Source organism: Pongo pygmaeus, chromosome 9 (assembly GCF_028885625.2).
Source record: "Pongo pygmaeus isolate AG05252 chromosome 9, NHGRI_mPonPyg2-v2.0_pri, whole genome shotgun sequence".
Taxonomy (NCBI): domain Eukaryota; kingdom Metazoa; phylum Chordata; class Mammalia; order Primates; family Hominidae; genus Pongo; species Pongo pygmaeus.
The window spans coordinates 125124887-125142829 of NC_072382.2; the positions used below are offsets into that span (position 1 = coordinate 125124887).

At 45.1% G+C, this 17943-nt stretch overlaps 1 protein-coding gene across 7 annotated transcripts in view; it reads left to right on the forward strand.

The window, feature by feature from the left end:
• Positions 1 to 4152: 4152 nt before the first annotated feature.
• The window catches only part of GRAMD1B (GRAM domain containing 1B), a 267819-nt gene continuing 254028 nt past the window's right edge, over positions 4153 to 17943 (forward strand). For 2 of the 7 annotated variants that reach the window (XM_054437570.2, XM_054437571.2), the window contains exon 1: positions 4288 to 4822. In XM_054437570.2, the coding sequence (XP_054293545.1) occupies positions 4797 to 4822 (26 nt within the window). In that variant the 5' untranslated portion in view covers positions 4288 to 4796. Of the gene's footprint in view, positions 4823 to 17943 lie in introns of all 7 variants that reach the window. The other 5 variants (XM_063671523.1, XM_063671524.1, XM_063671525.1 and 2 more) reach the window with 5 other exon arrangements.

Below are 17943 nucleotides of genomic sequence, written 5' to 3' on the forward strand. Positions count from 1 at the left end.
TTGTTCATTTCTGGGCTTGCTCAAAAGTATCTACTACTGAGATATTTTGGAGCTTACTCAAAGTATCTAGTACTCATTTCCTCCTAGCTCTGGAGGAACACAGCAGTTGTTGGGATGACTATAATAGGCTTAGTACTGCATAGGGAGAAAAGAAAGAGAAAGATTGACTTTGCATTCTGGGTTCTGTGAGCTCTTGGATTCAGCACAACTCTCTGTATCACCAAGCTATATATTGACAGTTATGCTCTATGACTACTCTGCTACTACCACTGCTATCACACTTAGGAATACTGCTAGAGTTTTGGGTGTTAACTCTGTGCCAGGGGTTTATATACGATAATATTGTTGTCTAGTGTTATTATGCTGATTTTATAAATGAGACAACTGAGGCTTAAGAGGTTAAGCAACTTGTCCAGTATCCCAAAATTAGTGAGAAATACAGATGAGATTAGTACCTAAGAAGGTCTGGCTTAAAAACCCATGCTCTTAACCACCTTGCTATATAGCCCAAGTGGTCTGAAAATTTGCCCTGGGGAGACAGAAGGGAAAAGCAGGGACAGAAGAACTGTATCTCTGCAGCTTGGCCAAGTCTGTCAAACAGGGGAGACTGACTGAAGCAACTGCTTTCCCTTTCTTCATGCCAAGCAAGGAACTCAGAGAAGAACATACCCAAGGTGACATGTTCCCCTTTGATCTAAGGACGCATTAACTTGGTAAGTTTCTAGACCTAGAAACAGCACTCACCAAATGCCTAGGATGAGTTAGCACTAACTAGTCTTCTCTGTGGAGGTCACAAAGACTGGGCAGTCACATGGATTGCTGGTGTTTTCAGGGTGTAGCAATAGTGTTCCCTGAATTTGTGTCTTAGATCATTAGTTCCTCAAGATGTTCTATGAGGAAGGATTTCCTGATTCAATGTTTAATAACTGAGACACTGTATATCCCTCTCTTGGAAATTCACGATGCCCGTAAACATAGTAAAGGCTCTGGAAAGTCTTGCAATAAAAAAAAAAAAATAACAAAACACAATGAAAAATGGCTTATTTACTTTGCTTAAGTCATTATTTCCCAAACACACGTGGCCATAGAACCCTTTGTTGGAGTGCCATCTATTCATATTGCAAGGAAATAGTGTTTCATGGAACAGATGTCAAGAAATGTTTGCGTAGTGCAAAGGACACTGGATTAGGAGACCAAAGACTAGCTCCATTTCAGCTTTATTGAAGTGTGTGCATCAGTTTTCCTCTTTGGGCTGTAAAATGAGAAAGTTGATCTGTGTAATCTCCAGGCCTCCTTCTAGCTCAGTATATCTGTGACTATGGCTACATCCACAGGACATGATGAAAGATTAAAACATAGAAAACACATTCCTAATTCTGGGAATTTTAGTTTATTTTATTTTTTGAGACAGGGTCTCCCTCTGTCACCCAAGGCTGGGGTGCAGTGGCATGATCATGGCTCACTGCAGCATCAACCTTCCAGGCTCAAGCAATCCTCTTACCTCAGCTTCTTTAGCAGCTGGGAGCACAGGTGTACACCACCTCGCCTGGCTAATTTTATATTTTTTGTAGAGATGGCGTTGTGAACCTAGAACTCTTGGACTCAAGCAATCCTCTTGCTTCGGCCTCCCAAAGTGCTGAGATTACAGGTGTGAGCCACCGTGCCTGGCTAGAATATTAAATTAGATAAAAGAAATACATGTAGGTTAGAGCAGCATGTAGTAACTGGCAGCACGTAATAAATGTTTAATAAATTTTTGCTAAATAAAAGAGGAAATGTGGAAAAGATAAAAGTACATTTAAACGAAACAAACTGGTTTAAAAGGATCTTAAGTAAAGGATTAATAAGACCATGAGTGATTGAGATGTAGTTGGAATGCTTCCAGGTAGAGATGAATTTTGAGCAGTTTAGAAAGAGAAGGAAAGGCCAGGTGTGGTAGCTCACACCTGTAACCTCAGCACTTTGGGAGGCCGAGGCGGGCGGATCACCTGAGGTCAGGAGTTCAAGATCATCCCGGTCAACATAGTGAAACCCCGTCTCTACTAAAAATACAAAAATTAGCCGGGTGTGGTGGTGTACGCCTGTAATCCCAGCTACCCAGGAGGTTGAGGAAGGAGAATCGCCGGAACCCGTGGGGCAGAGGCTGCAGTGAGGCGAGATTGCACCACTGCACTCCAGCCTAGGCAACAGAGAACAAGATTCAGTCTCAAAAAAAAAAAAAAAAAGGAAAGAAAGAAGGAAAGTAATTTAACATTTTTATTCACCACTTACTATGTACCAGAAAATTTATGGATGTTATGTTAATCTTTGCAACCCTATGAAGCTTAAAAAAGTTTAAAACTTGCTCAGAATCACACTTCTGGTAATTGGAGATCAAGAGGTTGGAACTAATAGACTGTTGGTGTTTTAATTTTAAAGTCCCAGAATCTAGGAATGTGTTCTCCATGTGGTTTGTTTTTGTTTTTGTTTTTTTTTGAGACAGAGTCTCACTCTGTTGCCCAGGCCGGAATGCAGTGGCGCAATCTCAGCTCACTGCAATCTTCACCTCCCAGGTTCAAGCGATTCTCGTGCCTCAACCCCCAGAGTAGCTGGGCCACAGGTGCATGCCACTAAATCCGGCTAGTTTTTGTATTTTAAGTTGAGACAGGGTTTCGCCATGTTGACCAGGCAGGTCTTGAACTCCTGGCCTCAAGTGATCTGCCCGCCTTGGCTTCCCTAAGTGCTGGGATTACAGGTGTGAGTCACCATGCCCGGTCGTGTTTTCCATGTGTTTTAATTTTTCATCATGTCCTGTAGATCCAGTCATCATCATAGATTCAGGGAGCTAGGAGGCCTGGAGATGGTACAGGCCAACGTTCTCATTTTCGGCCCCGGAGTTCAAATTCTTACTCGGGAATCTGCTTCTTAAAGGCCACAATTTGACTAAAAAACTCTTCTTGATTAATAGTATAACTGCAAGGGAGCTTTCATTATTCGCTGAGTTACCTGAGTGCACATAATTGTGGAATAGCTTATCATGACTTCCCAAAAGAGAGTATATGAGTGCATGGAAAATATTGGAAATCACCTAGCGGGAAGGAGCTGGAGAGAGGGTTCCCTGAGAAACAGTTCCAGAGGAGTCCAGTGAATGCCTGAGGGAAGGGCATTTGGGAGAAGACTCTGCCAGAGATAATAACATCTTCTGGGAAAGGAAAATTAACGCTACCACCCCCTCGGCAGTCTTCCAGTGAGAAGTATCTTTTGATTTATAAGCTGACACCACCAGGTAGTATTTTAGTGTAGGTGTGAGAAGCAAATGGGGGAAAATGTGTCTCTTTTGTGGGTAATATAAAAATATCTGTGTCAGAGAGTGGTTAGAATGACATGAAAGATGGAGAGGAGGATGGAAAGTAATAAGTGGAAAATGGGGGTTTTAGAAAGCAGATCTTGTTAGCTGGGTCTCTGGGAGAAAGCAATGAAGAAGGATTTGTCATTTCACCCTTTCAAGTTTTTAGAGTGGTCGCCAACAAAATCAGCACTGTGGCACCGCTGGTGGTTTGCATTTTTCATGGTTTTCCTGGAAGAAGAGAGGGCTTAGAAGTGGTTCTGCTGAGAGTGGGGCGTGAACTTGTAAATAAGCTGATCGCGTTTTCTTCATAGGCTCAGGAAACCTCCCAGAGACATGGATGCCCTTGGCATAAATTAGACTGACAACCCTACCTCCCGGGCCACCCAACACCCAGTCCCAGGTAAACGTGTTCTTTTCCAGGTTTGGGAACTTGGATGTCCTCTGGCAGTGGAGTAACTCCAGTCTCTGCTTCCCTAGCTAGCTGTGTGATCCTGGGCAGCCAATGGACCTCTCTGAGCTTCAGTTTTCTCATCTGCAAAATGAGCGCTTTGAACCTGATGACTCCTTGGTGTCCTCCTGTTTTGCAGTGCCATGCTTTCAACACTATCCAGTCCAGATGCTCACCCATCGTGAAGATCCTCCGGGTCACCTGTGCACTCCTGCTCATCTCTGCCATGTGCCTTCTTACACCCTTTCCATACCTTCCCGTGGAACACGGTAATCTGGTTTCCAGATGGGCTAATGTCTCCTCCTAGCTGCAAGGCAGCGGCGCTTCTGGCGTTGGTTTCCGCACTAAACTTGGTCTGATTTTAAAGGTTGGTTTTAAAGCAACTGTCTGGTTGTATGTCCCCGAGTTACACTGCAGTACTAAATGTTGGAGCGAGGCAATACCGGGAGAATCCAGGCAGCAGGCTTCACCCAGAGAGGGAGGGTGAGGGGAGGAGAGAGACGGAGAGAGGAGAGAGGAGGAATGAAAGGGGAGAGAGAGGGACCGAGACCGGCGAGCGGGAGACAGGAGCGGAAACCACAGAGGTAGAGTCAGGGCCGACACCGAAGAAACGTAGACGCACAGGGAGGGGCCAATATTAGTGTACAGAGAGAAAGAGGGAACGCGGTGCGGTGACACCTAGCCTCGGAGACAGTGGGAGCTCCGAGCCCACGGAGAGCGGGGGAGTTCCGCTTCCTCCCGCCCCAGCGGCTCCCGCCCCGCCTGGGCGCAGCCGGCCGTCCCGGCTCCGAGGGTGCAGCGCGCCCGGACGCAGCGAGAGTGCGGGGAGCTGGGCTCCAGCACGACCCCGCCGCTCGGGTTTGGGTGTCCTCAGGCTCCGCGCTCCTCCTCCCCTCCTCCAGATGGGACTGGCTCTCCTCTTTGCAAAGCCAGGCTCGCGGGGAGACGTGGTGAGCAGTAGCCAGCAGCTGCTGTGCCGTGGACGCCGCTGACCGCCGCGCGCCCGGACCGGGTGTCCGCATGAGTGCCTCTCCCAGCAGATCCAGGTAAGAACTTCCTGACCTTCCTGAGCCCTGGGAGGAACACACATGGATGCCGGGTGATGGTGAGGGATCAGGGTGAAACTGGAGGCTGTGGAAACACCGGAGTGGGGGGTGGGGGTGCTGTTACATCGGAATTTTCTCAGTGAAACATCAAAGTTACCTGAGGGCCAGGTAAAGCTATTAACATGGATTATGGTTTGGCTGAGGTGACCCGCACCTGAGAGTTGGTGTCCCCAGGAAACCACTGAGAGAGATAGATGATCTCCTCCATGAATTTCTGGAGGTGGTGGAGCTGGCTTCCTTCTCCATTCAGTACTGGAGATGTGCACAGAACAGGCAGTGAGGACAAAGTTGGTTGAGCATGGAGGTTGCCTCTCCCTCTCTCTATGTTGCTGGCAAAAGTTTGAACTGGAAGCACTGGCTTCCCTTGTTCTGGGCAGTGCTGCCATCTCCCTACCTGGCTGCCCCATCGGTCTTACGCCTATTCTGCTTGCATGGTAGAAGTCCAAGATTTGGCAAAAAGACAAAGTGTACGTCATGGGGGTACCTAGGGAGACGAGGGAGAGGCTCTGCTTCTCGTTTCCTCTGAGGGTGGAAGTGAGAGGTTCCATCCCAGGGGAAACAGAGTTACTCTTGTGGAGTAGATGAAGGAATGAGAAGGTGTGGTCATTAGAATGACGTTTTTAGAGCCCAAACAACTTGTTTGCACCCACCAGCCAACCTCATGCCTGGATAAACTTCATTCCTCAAAAAGTTCCTCAGCAGGATACGCAGGCGCCAAGGTAACGTGAACAAACAGTTGCTTGCGTGCCCTCAGGCTTTAGTTTTTGGTGGGCCTGGGGCAATCGTGAAGGACAACTCCACCCAAGGCCCAGTGTTGAAGAGGGGTACGATGGGAGGACTGTACATATCGCGAACGCTTGGCAAATCTCTAGATTTTTTTTCCTCCTAGGAAATAATAATTTTTAAAAAGGCTTGTAAAAAATAATAAAATGTTTCATGACAGCAGCAGATGTAAAACTCCCACTACTCTGGGCGAGGACAAAGAAATTTGTGCAGGGGGCTGAGCTTTCTCCTCTGCCAACGCCTACATGGGCACATCACCTTTTGGAGATACAAATAGTGTTTTTAGTGTTTTATGGATGAGGAGCCCTTCTCCTGGGAACTTTTTGGGAGGGGCGGATCTCAGCTGGGGCTCTCTCTTTGAGTTCAGGAAACTGAATAGTAGAAATAGGTTGAAAATGCTACATTTCTACACACTACCCCAAGGTCCCACTGTACTCCTAATCTGATATAGAAACTCACTGTGGAACAGACATTGTCAAAGAGAGGCACTCCTGCTTCCTAGTGTAACACACACCGATCTCTCTCTCTTCTCTCTTTCATTTAATAATATTTAGGAGGTTAGACAGGAAAGTGTAGACATGTAACTCTTATTCCCTCTATTCAACTATGCCTCCTGCCTTTGTTCCTTACTTGAAGATCATGTCTCTTGCTCGTACTGAATGTTCCTATTTATGTGACCTTCACTGCATCTTAGAGCTTTAGTTGCCTTTGATGGTGTACAGCGAGGTTTCTAGTGTTTGCCTGAAGGCTCTTTCCTTTGGCGCATTTATTTGTAACTTGCTTAGGAGATCTCATCCTCACCTCGCAATTTAGATGAAGAGTTCTGCTGGGTGTCGCTGGTTCAAGAGATCCAGGTCTCAAAAGGGCGTGTGGTAGTTCTAGTTTTTTCCTTCCATGCTCAAAAGCTGTTGGGTTTTGGAGATTTGGGGCTGTGCTTTGGTGATAGTGTTGGAAGGAAACCATTATGAGCAACTGATCAATACCTAGCCAAGCTGGGGTGCCAATTTGACATTGTCACAAAAAGTGAGTTCCCTATTTGGTTGCCTGATCAGCTGTGTTCAATGATCATAGGCCTGGAATGAAATAACATTCTTTCTTTCCTTCTTTCCCTCCTTCCTTCCTTCCTTCCTTCCATGGAGTTTCACTCTTGTTGCGCAGACTGGAGTGCAGTGATGTGATCTCAGCTCACTGCAACCTCTGCCTTCCGGTTTCAAGTGATTCTCCTGCCTCAGCCTCCCGAGTAGCTGGGATTACAGGCACCCGCCACCATGCTCGGCTAATTTTTTGTATTTTTACTAGAGATGGGGTTTCACCATGTTGGCCAGGCTGGTCTCGAACTCCTGACCTCGTGATCCGCCCACCTCAGCCTCCCAAAGTGCTGGGATTACAGGCGTGAGCCACTGCGCCTGGCTGAAATCACATGCTTCTAAGGAGATGGCATTTGTCCCTGCCATCTCCTTCCAGCCTTTGCTTTTCCACCATAGTAGTCATCTGATGTCCTTGCAGATTAGCTCACTGGTGGCCCCTCTCAATACACACGTCTGTAATATGTAGGCTTGTCACTGAAATCACCAACCCTAGGTCTGCAACTGCACTCCAGAGGTGTTTCCACTGCGCTGATCCCACTGTCAGCTGCTTTTGCACAGGTGGCATGCAGTTTTCAGTGTTTGTGGCTTTGGGCTACTGTTTACAACACTGCTAGGAATTATCACCCATTCTGCTTGCCCTGCAGAAGAGGTCACTTTCTCCTGGGGTGTCTGCTGCACTTCATACTCTTGCTTTTCATTGAACTTTCAGCTTGATCAAGATTTTTACTTTCTTCTTCTCCTTTCCCCCTTTTGCACCTGTGGACTGGTGCATCAGGAAACACATTTCTTTTCCTGTCTAGGCATGGTCATTCTTCAAATGGGAATAAAAGCCTTCATTCCTTGATTTGATCCAGTGCCCCGATATGTACAAATCAGAAACACTGCACATATATTTTAGCTGTAAGAGTTCCATATACCCTTTATTTTGGTGTATACAGACTCTGACTTCCAAGATGTACTCCAGTATCTGCTCTGCTTCATACCTGGTGGGTCTGCATTGCATATCTGCATAATGAATGGACATTGCCAATAACAGGCAGGAGGAGTGGAAACAGTGTTACTGCAGAGAAAGAGAAAGAGAGAGAGAAAGTATCTTAGGAAATGGGATCGTAAGTAGGCACATGGTCTTACGAGGGTCACGTTAATTTATTAAAGCCTCATTTGGTAGATATGAGAATAGAATTTATTAGAAGGTGGACCACTTGGCAGCAGCCTCATACACAGATCTATAAGATATTTAAGTACTCTTCTAGAATGGGTTGACGTTGATGAATCTGTGACATAGTGGTCTGTTAACCATCTTTCCTCTAAGGCATTCCTTAAACCAACAGCGATGCTGTCTTCAGAAAGTTGCTGGTGATCCACAGTAGGGGAGAGGAATATCTCCAGTTGTTCATGAGCATCACAGGTGAAGAACCCATTCTAGGCATATTCTAGGCACATCGAATGAGCTAAACTGTGTTGGTTTCATCAGCCATTCTAACTGGCTTAAAACCATCTGAATCCTTTGGTTTGAAACTAGGTCAAATGGTGAGATGTTTTTGAGATCCTAATGGGCATAAAGCAGGAAGTATCTTTCTCCTCTCAGCACCCTCATGGGCTCTTGGTGCAACTCTGGATGCTCTGGTAAAAGAGAAGTTTTTCCTTTCTGAGCCAAGCTTGCAACAGGGTTAATTTGGGGGTGGCCATGGACTTCGGGGAGTCCATGGAGAGTGCAACTTGCATTTATTTTTTTAAAAAAGCCTCATAAAAATAAAAATTGATTTATACAAAAACACAAGACCAGTAATGTACTACCTGCCTACTCCCCCACCCCATGAGTTTCTGAGCTCAATGGATAGTAAACATATTAATCTAGACGAGGAAGTATAAAAAGGCCATCTTTGCAGCTCATCTGCCATCCAATCTAATTGATCTCTGAAATCCCATCTTTCTAGATATGTTCCACGTCTGGGACTTGGGGAAGGGGTAGGGAATAGGGGGAGAGGCGGGGATGGAAGAGAGCAATTTCTAGAAAAGTTTGTGAGATCCAGTGAACCTGGAGATACAGGCTGCCCTGGAAGGCAAGGGCAGCCCTGGTGAGGGTGCCGGCAGCATGGGAGGAGAACCAGTCCCTGGGAAGGACAGAAAGAGAAATGACACATAGAAATGATGAGGGAGGGAGGGCGGCGGAGAGAGGAAGCAAGCCAAAGAGGAGGAGGGAGAAGAAACAGATGGAACAAGAGGAAGATGCAGCGAGCAAACGCAAGAAAAGGCCAAAGAGGGGAAAAGAGCAGAAGATAAGTGAAAGCAGCACCTTGGTTTCAGGTTTTTTCTCTTCCCCGTTTTCCTCTGGCAGAGGGAGAATGCAAGTGAGCCAGCAGAACAGCGTGGTTTCTGTGCTTTGGAGGCTTCTCATTGAAGCTGTCAAGCCTCAACCCCTCACGGCAGCTCATTCTATTTTTATATTTTGCAGAATGGAAATTAAACAAATGACCCTGCGATGGCGTTTTCATGAAGATTTTATCCAGCACACCCACACAGCCAGTGCTGGGGTGGCTGAATATTTAGCATAATATTCTATTTAATCAGATAAGAAGGTATCCTCAAGAGAGTGGCAGACATGAAGCCTGGGCTTTGATAACCGCCTGTAAAGAACTGCTTTGATGAGGGTGGGCAGAAGTCAGAAAGGAACCTTGTTCTCTGGCTTTTGGGCTTGTTAGCAGGAAGAACCCCAGTTAACTGAATTCTGGTGGAGCTTAGCATTTCCGCTTTCATACTCTCTCTCATACTTTTTTTTTTTTTTTTTTTTTTTTTTTTTGGCACTGGATTTGATTCCAGACTTTGTGAGCCCTCATGGTTCAGTTCTCCTTGGAGATCTCATTGGCGGCTAAAAATGGCTCACTTTGGCTGAACTTGCCCTGAGTGGAAGCCTTGCTTAGAATTTGGGCGCTCACTCTATTTGTTGGCCTGGTTAGGGAAGCTGGTGTGTACTTTGCTGACGGGACAGTGCTTAGGCAGCTGGCATAATGATGCACATCTAGTACTTGGTAAGAACACAAAGCAGATGATGTTTTATTGGCTTAGACACGGACTTACTTCCTTAAGTCCCAGAAGATTTAGTAGCAATTAAATGCATGCCCCTTTGCACATAACCATTCTTTTGAAGGAAAACAAAAACAAAAACCAACAATGCATGTTAAGGGGGCCAATCAATCAGACATGGTTGGTTGGGTGGATGTAAAAATGTGAGACTGTTCAGAAGGCTTCTCACTGCCACACACGTGTTTGTGTTTAACAGTGTATTTATGGCCTCTTTTTCCTTATATATTGAAGGGTTATATAATTCCCCAGCTATTAACCTTTAAAATGCTGTTTTTACAAGTTCAGTACCTGGACTAGATAGCAATAAAGAGTGATGTTGAGTCCGTCTGACTTCAAAGGGAGCGATGGGTGGAACAGTTACACTCAGAAAGGAGTGCTTCTTCCTGCCAGCTAGCCTTGTAGTGGCTGATCTTTCCCTCTGAAATGAAACAGGCTTACTAGCCAGAGACTATTCCCTGCAGTGACTATAAAAAGGTATCTTCGTCTCTGACGCAGGGAGCGATTGAGAGCATCGGCATAAGCCATCTGAGTGTGCGTTCAAAGACCTGAGGAAAGGCAGGATTGACAGTCCATTAAGGGGAAGGTAGAAGCCGCTTTCCTTTTCCTCCTCTAATTAGGCATCAGTGTGCATTTTCTCTCACCATTCTTTGTTCTTGCCTATCTGATTCAGACAGTTCATCTGGCATAGCTTTGAAGCGAAGGAATGTTTTTATGCACGTTGAGGAAGAAGAGGAATAAGATAAACTCAGGTCAGAACTTCCTTTACTATGTCATTTTCAGAGTATGCCTTCCCAGATATAAGGCTCCATCTTTCAGGTCCCTCTGCTCAGCCATGCTCCAGAGTTGAACTGTTTCTCAGTGGCAGCCCTACAAGCTGAACGTGACTGTCCCCTTTGCTGCTTTGGCATGTGTTTTCCCCAGGCTCCTGTACTTGGGCCGTGAACCTCTTCAGGCTCCAGTCTTTCAAAAAACAAATTTGCAAAATGAGTTTCTCAACTTGTTTGGAAGTAGAGAATTTATACAAAGTCTTTCATTTTTCCTAGTGAGGATGGCATTGTTAACCCTCTGATGAGAATGGCCAATAAACAAAAGCACCTTTGAACTCTTCATTATTCTTATTTGATTGCTACTAAAATGTCATTTGTATCATGACTTATTGCTTACAGCGCTATTCTGTTGTTTTATTTAATTGTCATAAAAATATTTTGCATAAGGAATTATTATTACCCACGTTATAGTTGCAGAAATTGAGGCCTAGAGACAGGATGCCCCAAATCACATTGACAGTAAGTGGCAAACCAATGTTCTATTTTTAAACTATGTTTTCCTTGTAGATTCTACCCTACATTTTCTTTCTTTCTTTTCTTTTTTTTTTTTTTTTTTTAACAGCGTCTCACACCATTGCCCAGGCTGGAGTGCAGTGGCGCGATCTCAGCTCACTGCAATTTCTGCCTCCTGGGTTCAAGAGAGTCTCCTGCCTCAGTCTCCCCAGTAGCTGGGATTATAGGCACGTGCCACCACGCCCAGCTAATTTTTGTATTTTTAGTAGAGACGGGGTTTTGCCATGTTGGCCAGGCTGGTCTTGAACTCCTGACCTCAGGTGATCCACCCGCCTTAGCCTCCCAAAGTGTTGGGATTACAGGCGTGGGTCACCGTGCCTGGCCTACCCTACATTTTCAATGCCATCTTTTTCTCATAACTTTTCCTATCACCTGTCATTAGTTCTCCACCTCTGCAGGTAGGGGTCAACAAGCATCTCATTGCAGTTGATATATAAGGGGATTCCCTAAAATATGGATACCCGTGCAAATTGAATTAAAGGAATTCAGAACAGAGAAGTAGCCTATATCAATTTTCTGGAGACCTACTGACTTTCAGGTTTTGACATGTTACTCACTGCCCAGTTTTCTTGACATCTAAGTCAGAGAAAATGCTGAATAAAAGTTGGCATTATACCTGCTCCTTGTAACTATGATCTCCCTCCTTTTTTTTGTAGATTATCTTTAAAGGCGACTCCTGCCCCATAGTCTGCACCAGCTGAACCAGTGCTTAAATAAATTTCTATAAGGCAAATCAATTATAGGAGAATTTGAGGGGGACCACCACTTCCAAAAGAAAGCGGAGGCCAGTCTCTTAGGATTTAAGCCTCTATAAATTGGCTTTTTGAAGTCTTTCTTCATCTTGGCTGGGGCCATTCCCTCTATTTGAACTCAGTTGGCAGCAATCAATAGAAAATGCTAATTTCTGGCCCTGGCTTGTCTTTTGCATGCACGAGCTTCCTGCTATTTGTCTGAGAAAGTGCATACACAGGTAAAAAGGCTGTGCTGATGGCTTTATTTAGCAGTTAGATCAACCCAAGCTGAATGATATATTTTGGCTTGTCAAAAAGCAGGAACAAGTTAGCAGGAACAGTAGGGCTATTTTCTTAGAGCGTTGGCCCAACTGTGATGAGGCTAGAGGACTTATAAAATTAGGTTTAAAACATAATTTTATCTATTCCTTTTCTTTTTCCCAAAGTATAATTCTCAGGACATCTGCATGCCCCGTGGGCCTGGGTGTGTAATGCTAGTACTGGGTTTTGACTTTTCTGTCTGAAGCCTGATATCTCTTAGCAACAGCCCGATTTAATTTGGGTATCAAACCTTTGGGCTACCTTGTATAACTGCACTGAAATGATGGGACTGTGATCAAGTTTTGGCAATTGATCTTGAGAGAAGATGAAAGGTGGTACAAACAAGCATGAAATAGGAGAAAGAAGAACACAGACATTTGTACTTTTTATGGATTTTATTCATCTGTGGGCAATGGAAAGAAGTGCGTTGATGGATTGAAATCTAGGTTTTTCAGAACACTGGTGAAGTGCTCTTGTCTTCTATTCTTTTCTACTGGGGTATCTTGTCTCTACCAATTGTAGACAGGGTGTAATATGTTCTTACTCCAATATTATTCTGTTCTTGTTTATTTCTGTCATTATTTCCACATTATCATTTTATATTATTACAACAAACATTTGTTAAACAAGAAACAATGGGCCAGGTGTGGTGGCTCATATCTGTAATCCTAGCACTTTGGGAGGTTAGAGTGGGAGGATCACTTGAGACCAGGGTTTCAAGACCACCCTGAGCAACATAGTGAGACCCTTTCTCTACAAAAATAAATAACTTAGCCAGGCATGATGGCATGCATCTGTAGTCGTAGCTACTTGGGAGGCTGAGGTGGGAGGATCACTTGAGCCCAAGAGTTTGAGGTTGCAGTGACCCATGATTGTGCCACTGTGCTCTAGCCTGGGCAACAGAGCAAGACCCTGTCTCAAAAACAAAAACAAAACTAGAAACAAGGTACGTCTTGGGGATACAGACTTGAATAAGACATAATTCTTTCTTCATAGAGCTCACAGTCTAGGAAGGAAGATAAACATAAAGCAGAAGAGTCAGACACCTTGTTAATGACTATGAAGAGGTAAGAACAAATTGTCATAGGAACACTAAGTCCAGAGCAGTGAGCAGAACAGGCCAGTTGAATCTGAGAAGGCTTTTTCAGAAGAGGTTATATTTGAGCTGGGTTCTAAAAGGTGAGTAGGCGTGATCCAGACGGAGAAGGGTGAAATTGTATTTCAGGCAGATGGGATAGCATGTGCAAAAACATGGAGTTGTGAGGTACTTGACGTGTTCGCGAAGAGTCATTTAGTCAGACTCTAAGGCGTCTGTAAGAAAGGCAATGAGGCCGGCGTGATGAGTTGGAGCCTGCTTGCGAAGGTCCAGTTATGCAGCTTGTAGTTAACTGAGGCAACACCATTTTTTTTTTTTTTTTTTTTTAGCAGGAGGGTAAGAAGAACAGATTAGTCTTTTAGCAATATAACTCTAGAAGCAGTATGGAAGATGAACAGAAACAAGGACAGTCCAAAGTTATGTCCAGATGCCATGAAGGGGGTTGCTGAGTGGTCCGGGAGAGACCTGATGGAGTTTGGACTCTGGCAAGAAAGATTGGAAAGTATCATCCAGATCTGAGAGTTAAAGAATAGTCATCAAAATTTGGTAGCAGGTGGATGGTGGAGGCTGTGGGGAGAAAGAGGAGGAGCCAGGGCTGGGTGGGGTGGCTCACACCTATAATCCCAGCACTTTGGGAGGCCTAGGCAGGTGGATCACGAGGTCAGGAGTTTGAGACCAGCCTGGCTAACATGGTGAGACCCTGTCTCTACTAAAAATACAAAAATTAGCTGGGCATGGTGGTGGACATCAGTGGTCCCAGCTGCTTGGGAGGCTGAGGAAGGAGAATCATTTGAACCCAGGAGGTGGAGGTTGCAGTGAGCCGAGATCGCACCATTGCACTCCTGCCTGGGCGACAGTGCAAAACTACGTCTTAAAACAAAAAAAAAAAAAAAAGAAAAGAAAGAAAGAGGAGGGTCCCTAGACTGCATTAATATTCTAGCTTGATGTTATCTGAACTAGGTCAATGGCCATAACTCGAGATAAAAGGTACTGAAAAGTCAGGATTGAAAGATAAGTTAAGGCTGGAACAGTGGTTCACAGCTGTAATCCCAGCACTTTGGGAGGTCGAGGTGGGTAGATTGCTTGAGGCCAGGAGTTTGAGACCAGCCTGGCCAAATGGTGAAACCCCGTCTGTACAAAAATTACAAACATTAGCTGGACGTTGCGGTGCATGCCTGTAATCCCAGCTACTTGGGAAGCTGAGGCACGAGAATCACTTGAACCAAGGAGGTGGAAGTTGCAGTGAGCTGAGATCGCATCACTGTACTCCAGCCTGGGTGACACAGCGAGACTCTGTCTCAAAAAAAAGAAAAAAAGAAAAAAAAAAGAAAGAAAAAAGAAAAGTAAGGTAATGAAATCAAAATTTGAGCAGGATGAGGATTGGAAAGAGGCCATTGGAGTGAAGATTTGGAGTTTCATTCATTATCTTGGCAAAAATAGTGTCAATGAAGTCCCAGGGTAAGAAGATGGGATAGGAGCAAGATAGAAACATTGTACAGAGCTTAGGACTTGAAGGCAGTTGAGAATTTGAGCTCACTACACTTTATATTTGAAAGAAACAAAAGGAGATGGAATGACAACTTACAGGGGAAGAAAGAAAAAAAATGAGTTTTCAAAAGAGGGAAATCAGGCTGGGCGCAGTGACTCATACCTGTAATCCCAGCACTTTGGGAAGCCAAGGTAGGAGGGTCACTTGAGGCTGGGAGTTTAAGCCTGGCTTGAGCAACAAAGTGAGACCCCATATCTACAAAAATAGAAATGCAAAAAGTTAGCCAGACATGGTGGCACGTACCTGCAGTCTGAGCTACTTGGGAGGCTGAAGTGAGAGAATCACTTGAGCCCAGGAGGTTGAGGCTGCAGTGAATTATGATCACACTATTGCACTCCAGCCTGGGTGACAGAGCAAGATCCCATCTCTAAAAAGAAAAAAAGGAAATCACTTGAATATGTTTATCAATACATAAGAAATATCTAGATAGGGAGAGGTTGCAAATATAGAAAGAAGAAGAGACAGCTAAGAGAAACTTGAGAACTCAGAAGGTAATAGAATCTAGCAAAAAATAAGAACAAATAAACAAAGGAAACTGATTAAATTTGTAGAGGGAAGAATGGAAGGGAACCAGTATTCATGGTCTGCCAAGCATTGGCGCTAGGTATTTTACATTTATCAATTTATTTAATTTTCATTAAAACCCTATAAAGTGTGGCCAGGCACAGTGGCTTATGCCTGCCATCCCGGCAATTTGGTTGACCGAGGTGGGTGGATTGCTTGAGGCCAGGAGTTCGTGACCAGCCTGGGCAACATGGCGAAACCCCGTATCTACTAAAAATACAAAAATTAGCTGGGTGTGCTGGCGTGCGCGTGTTCCCAGCTACTCAGGAGGCTGAGGTGGGATGATCCCTTGGGCCTGGGAGGCTGAGGTTGCAATGAGCCGAGTTCCTGCCACTGCACTCCAGCCTGGGCACTCCAGCCTGGGCAACAGTGAGACCCTGTCTCAAAGGAAAAAGAAAAAAAAAACCTACAAGGGGAGAGAAGGAATGCCCCTTTCTTGGAAAAAATGGGAAAACAGCAAAGACGAGTCATACCTTCAGAAGTGCAGATGTGAAGGACCCCTGGAAGTCACTTCAAGGGATAACTTCTTGGCCGGGCGTGGTGGCTCACGCCTATGATTCTAGCACATTGGGAGGCTGAGGCAGGCAGATCACTTGATGTCAGGAGTTTGAGAGGACCAGCCTGGCCAACGTGGTGAAACCCTGTCTCTACTAAAAATACAAAAATTAGCTGGGGATGGTGATGCACGCCTGTAAGTCCCAGCTACTTGGGAGGCTGAGGCGGGAGAATCGCTTGAACCCAGGAGGTGGAGGTTGCAGTGAGCCGAGATTGCACCACTGCACTCCAGCCTGGGTGACAGAGTGAGACTCCATCTAAAAAAAAAAGAAGGTATCTCTTTTTTTTCTTTTTGAGACAGAGTCTCACTCTGTTGCCCAAGCCAGAGTACAGTGGCGCGATCTCGACTCACTGTAGTCTCTGCTTCCCAGGCTCAAGTGATTACCCCACCTCAGCCTCCTGAGCAGCTGGGACTACAGTCACATACCACCACACCTGGCTAAGTTTTTGTATTTTTGCTAGAGACGGGGGTCTCATGTTGCCCAGGCTGGTCTTGAACTCCTGAGCTCAAGCAATTCGTCCACCTCAGCCTCCGAAAGCGCTGTGAGCCACTGCACCCACCTTCAAGAGTTATCAAGAGATAACTTCTATTTCCTCTCTGAAGAGAAGGTGAAGTCATCTTCTGAGAGTGAAATAGGGAGTGAGGTGGGAGTTCAGAAAGACTGGAAACGTTTTTGAAGAGTCAAAATTATTGACTGGGGACAAAGGAAAAGATTTCCATACAGTGTTCTGTTGGAGTTGGAAAGCATGCTCTATGTGGCATGATCATCTCAATCTGCACCATACCCCATGAGCAGCGAGTTGGGGTCCTCTTTGGGTAGATGTTTTGGGAAGGTTGGCAGAATCACAAGGCGCTGAGCATGCTGGTGAGACCCAGGGGAGAGTAAAGCTAGAAGGTGCCTGAAACTGGGAGAACGATGAGATAGAAGAGATTTAAGGGAGGAATAGAATGAGAAATGTCAATGGATTGGAGATTGAGATCTTGACAGATCTCAGAGGCACTTTAAGATTCTAGGCTGACACTGGAGAAGAGGTTGCTTCAGCAGGATGCATGTCAGTGACCACCTACTTTAAACTGACGCTGGTCTTACTTGCATGAACAAAATATGGAGCTGTTGAATTGTTGAGTGGGTGACTGAGAAAGGCTGTGAAAATCCAGGTTGGGTAATCTCCACCATCTTGGATTAGTTAGTGTGGGTCTCTCTGGAATCAGATAGGTCTCACGGCCTGTCTGCCAGGTCTTATGATTATGTACAGGCAAAGAGCCCAGCTAATAGGTGTTTTGAAAAGCTTCTAAAACCTATAATTGTGAGCCTTTTCTACCTTGGACTTTTGAAGGTTTAAACCACAGAATTTTTTTTTAAAAGTTGAATTATTTTATGTCACAATGCCTTACAATAAATTTGTCCCTTCCAGAGAACAGTTCCTATCTCTCACTTTATGAAATTTTAGGCCCATGAAGTGAATTTTCTAGGCCATTCCCCATCCCTCCACTCCAGCCAATTAATATCATGGTTTGCATTTTCATCCAATCTTGCGTATTCTATGGGGTTGGTTCACCACACAGCCACATGCTTTTTTACAAGTGTTGTCACCAGGTGCCAGGTGTAGGATGAACCTGCTGAGGCAGGCAAAGGATCTTTCTGTCATGCAGGGAACAGCACCAGCAGGTGAGAACCCTGCCTCTCTGGCCCTTTCTGGCTTGTTCTGTTAGAGTTCTCCATGATTTGTCTATCCTTACTCTCTGTACTTACCCCAGGCTCAGCCTCAAGCTCCCCCTGTATCTAAGTGTTGGATCATTGTGACAGCTGCAGTTTGGTGGAACTGCATGTCTCTGTTCTACATACAAATACCAAAAGAACACAGGTCTCTAGGTATCTGTGAACAACTGACATCATCCAAAAAGAGCTTTAAAAATCAGGGGAAAAAAATCTCTGTTGTGTTTTATCT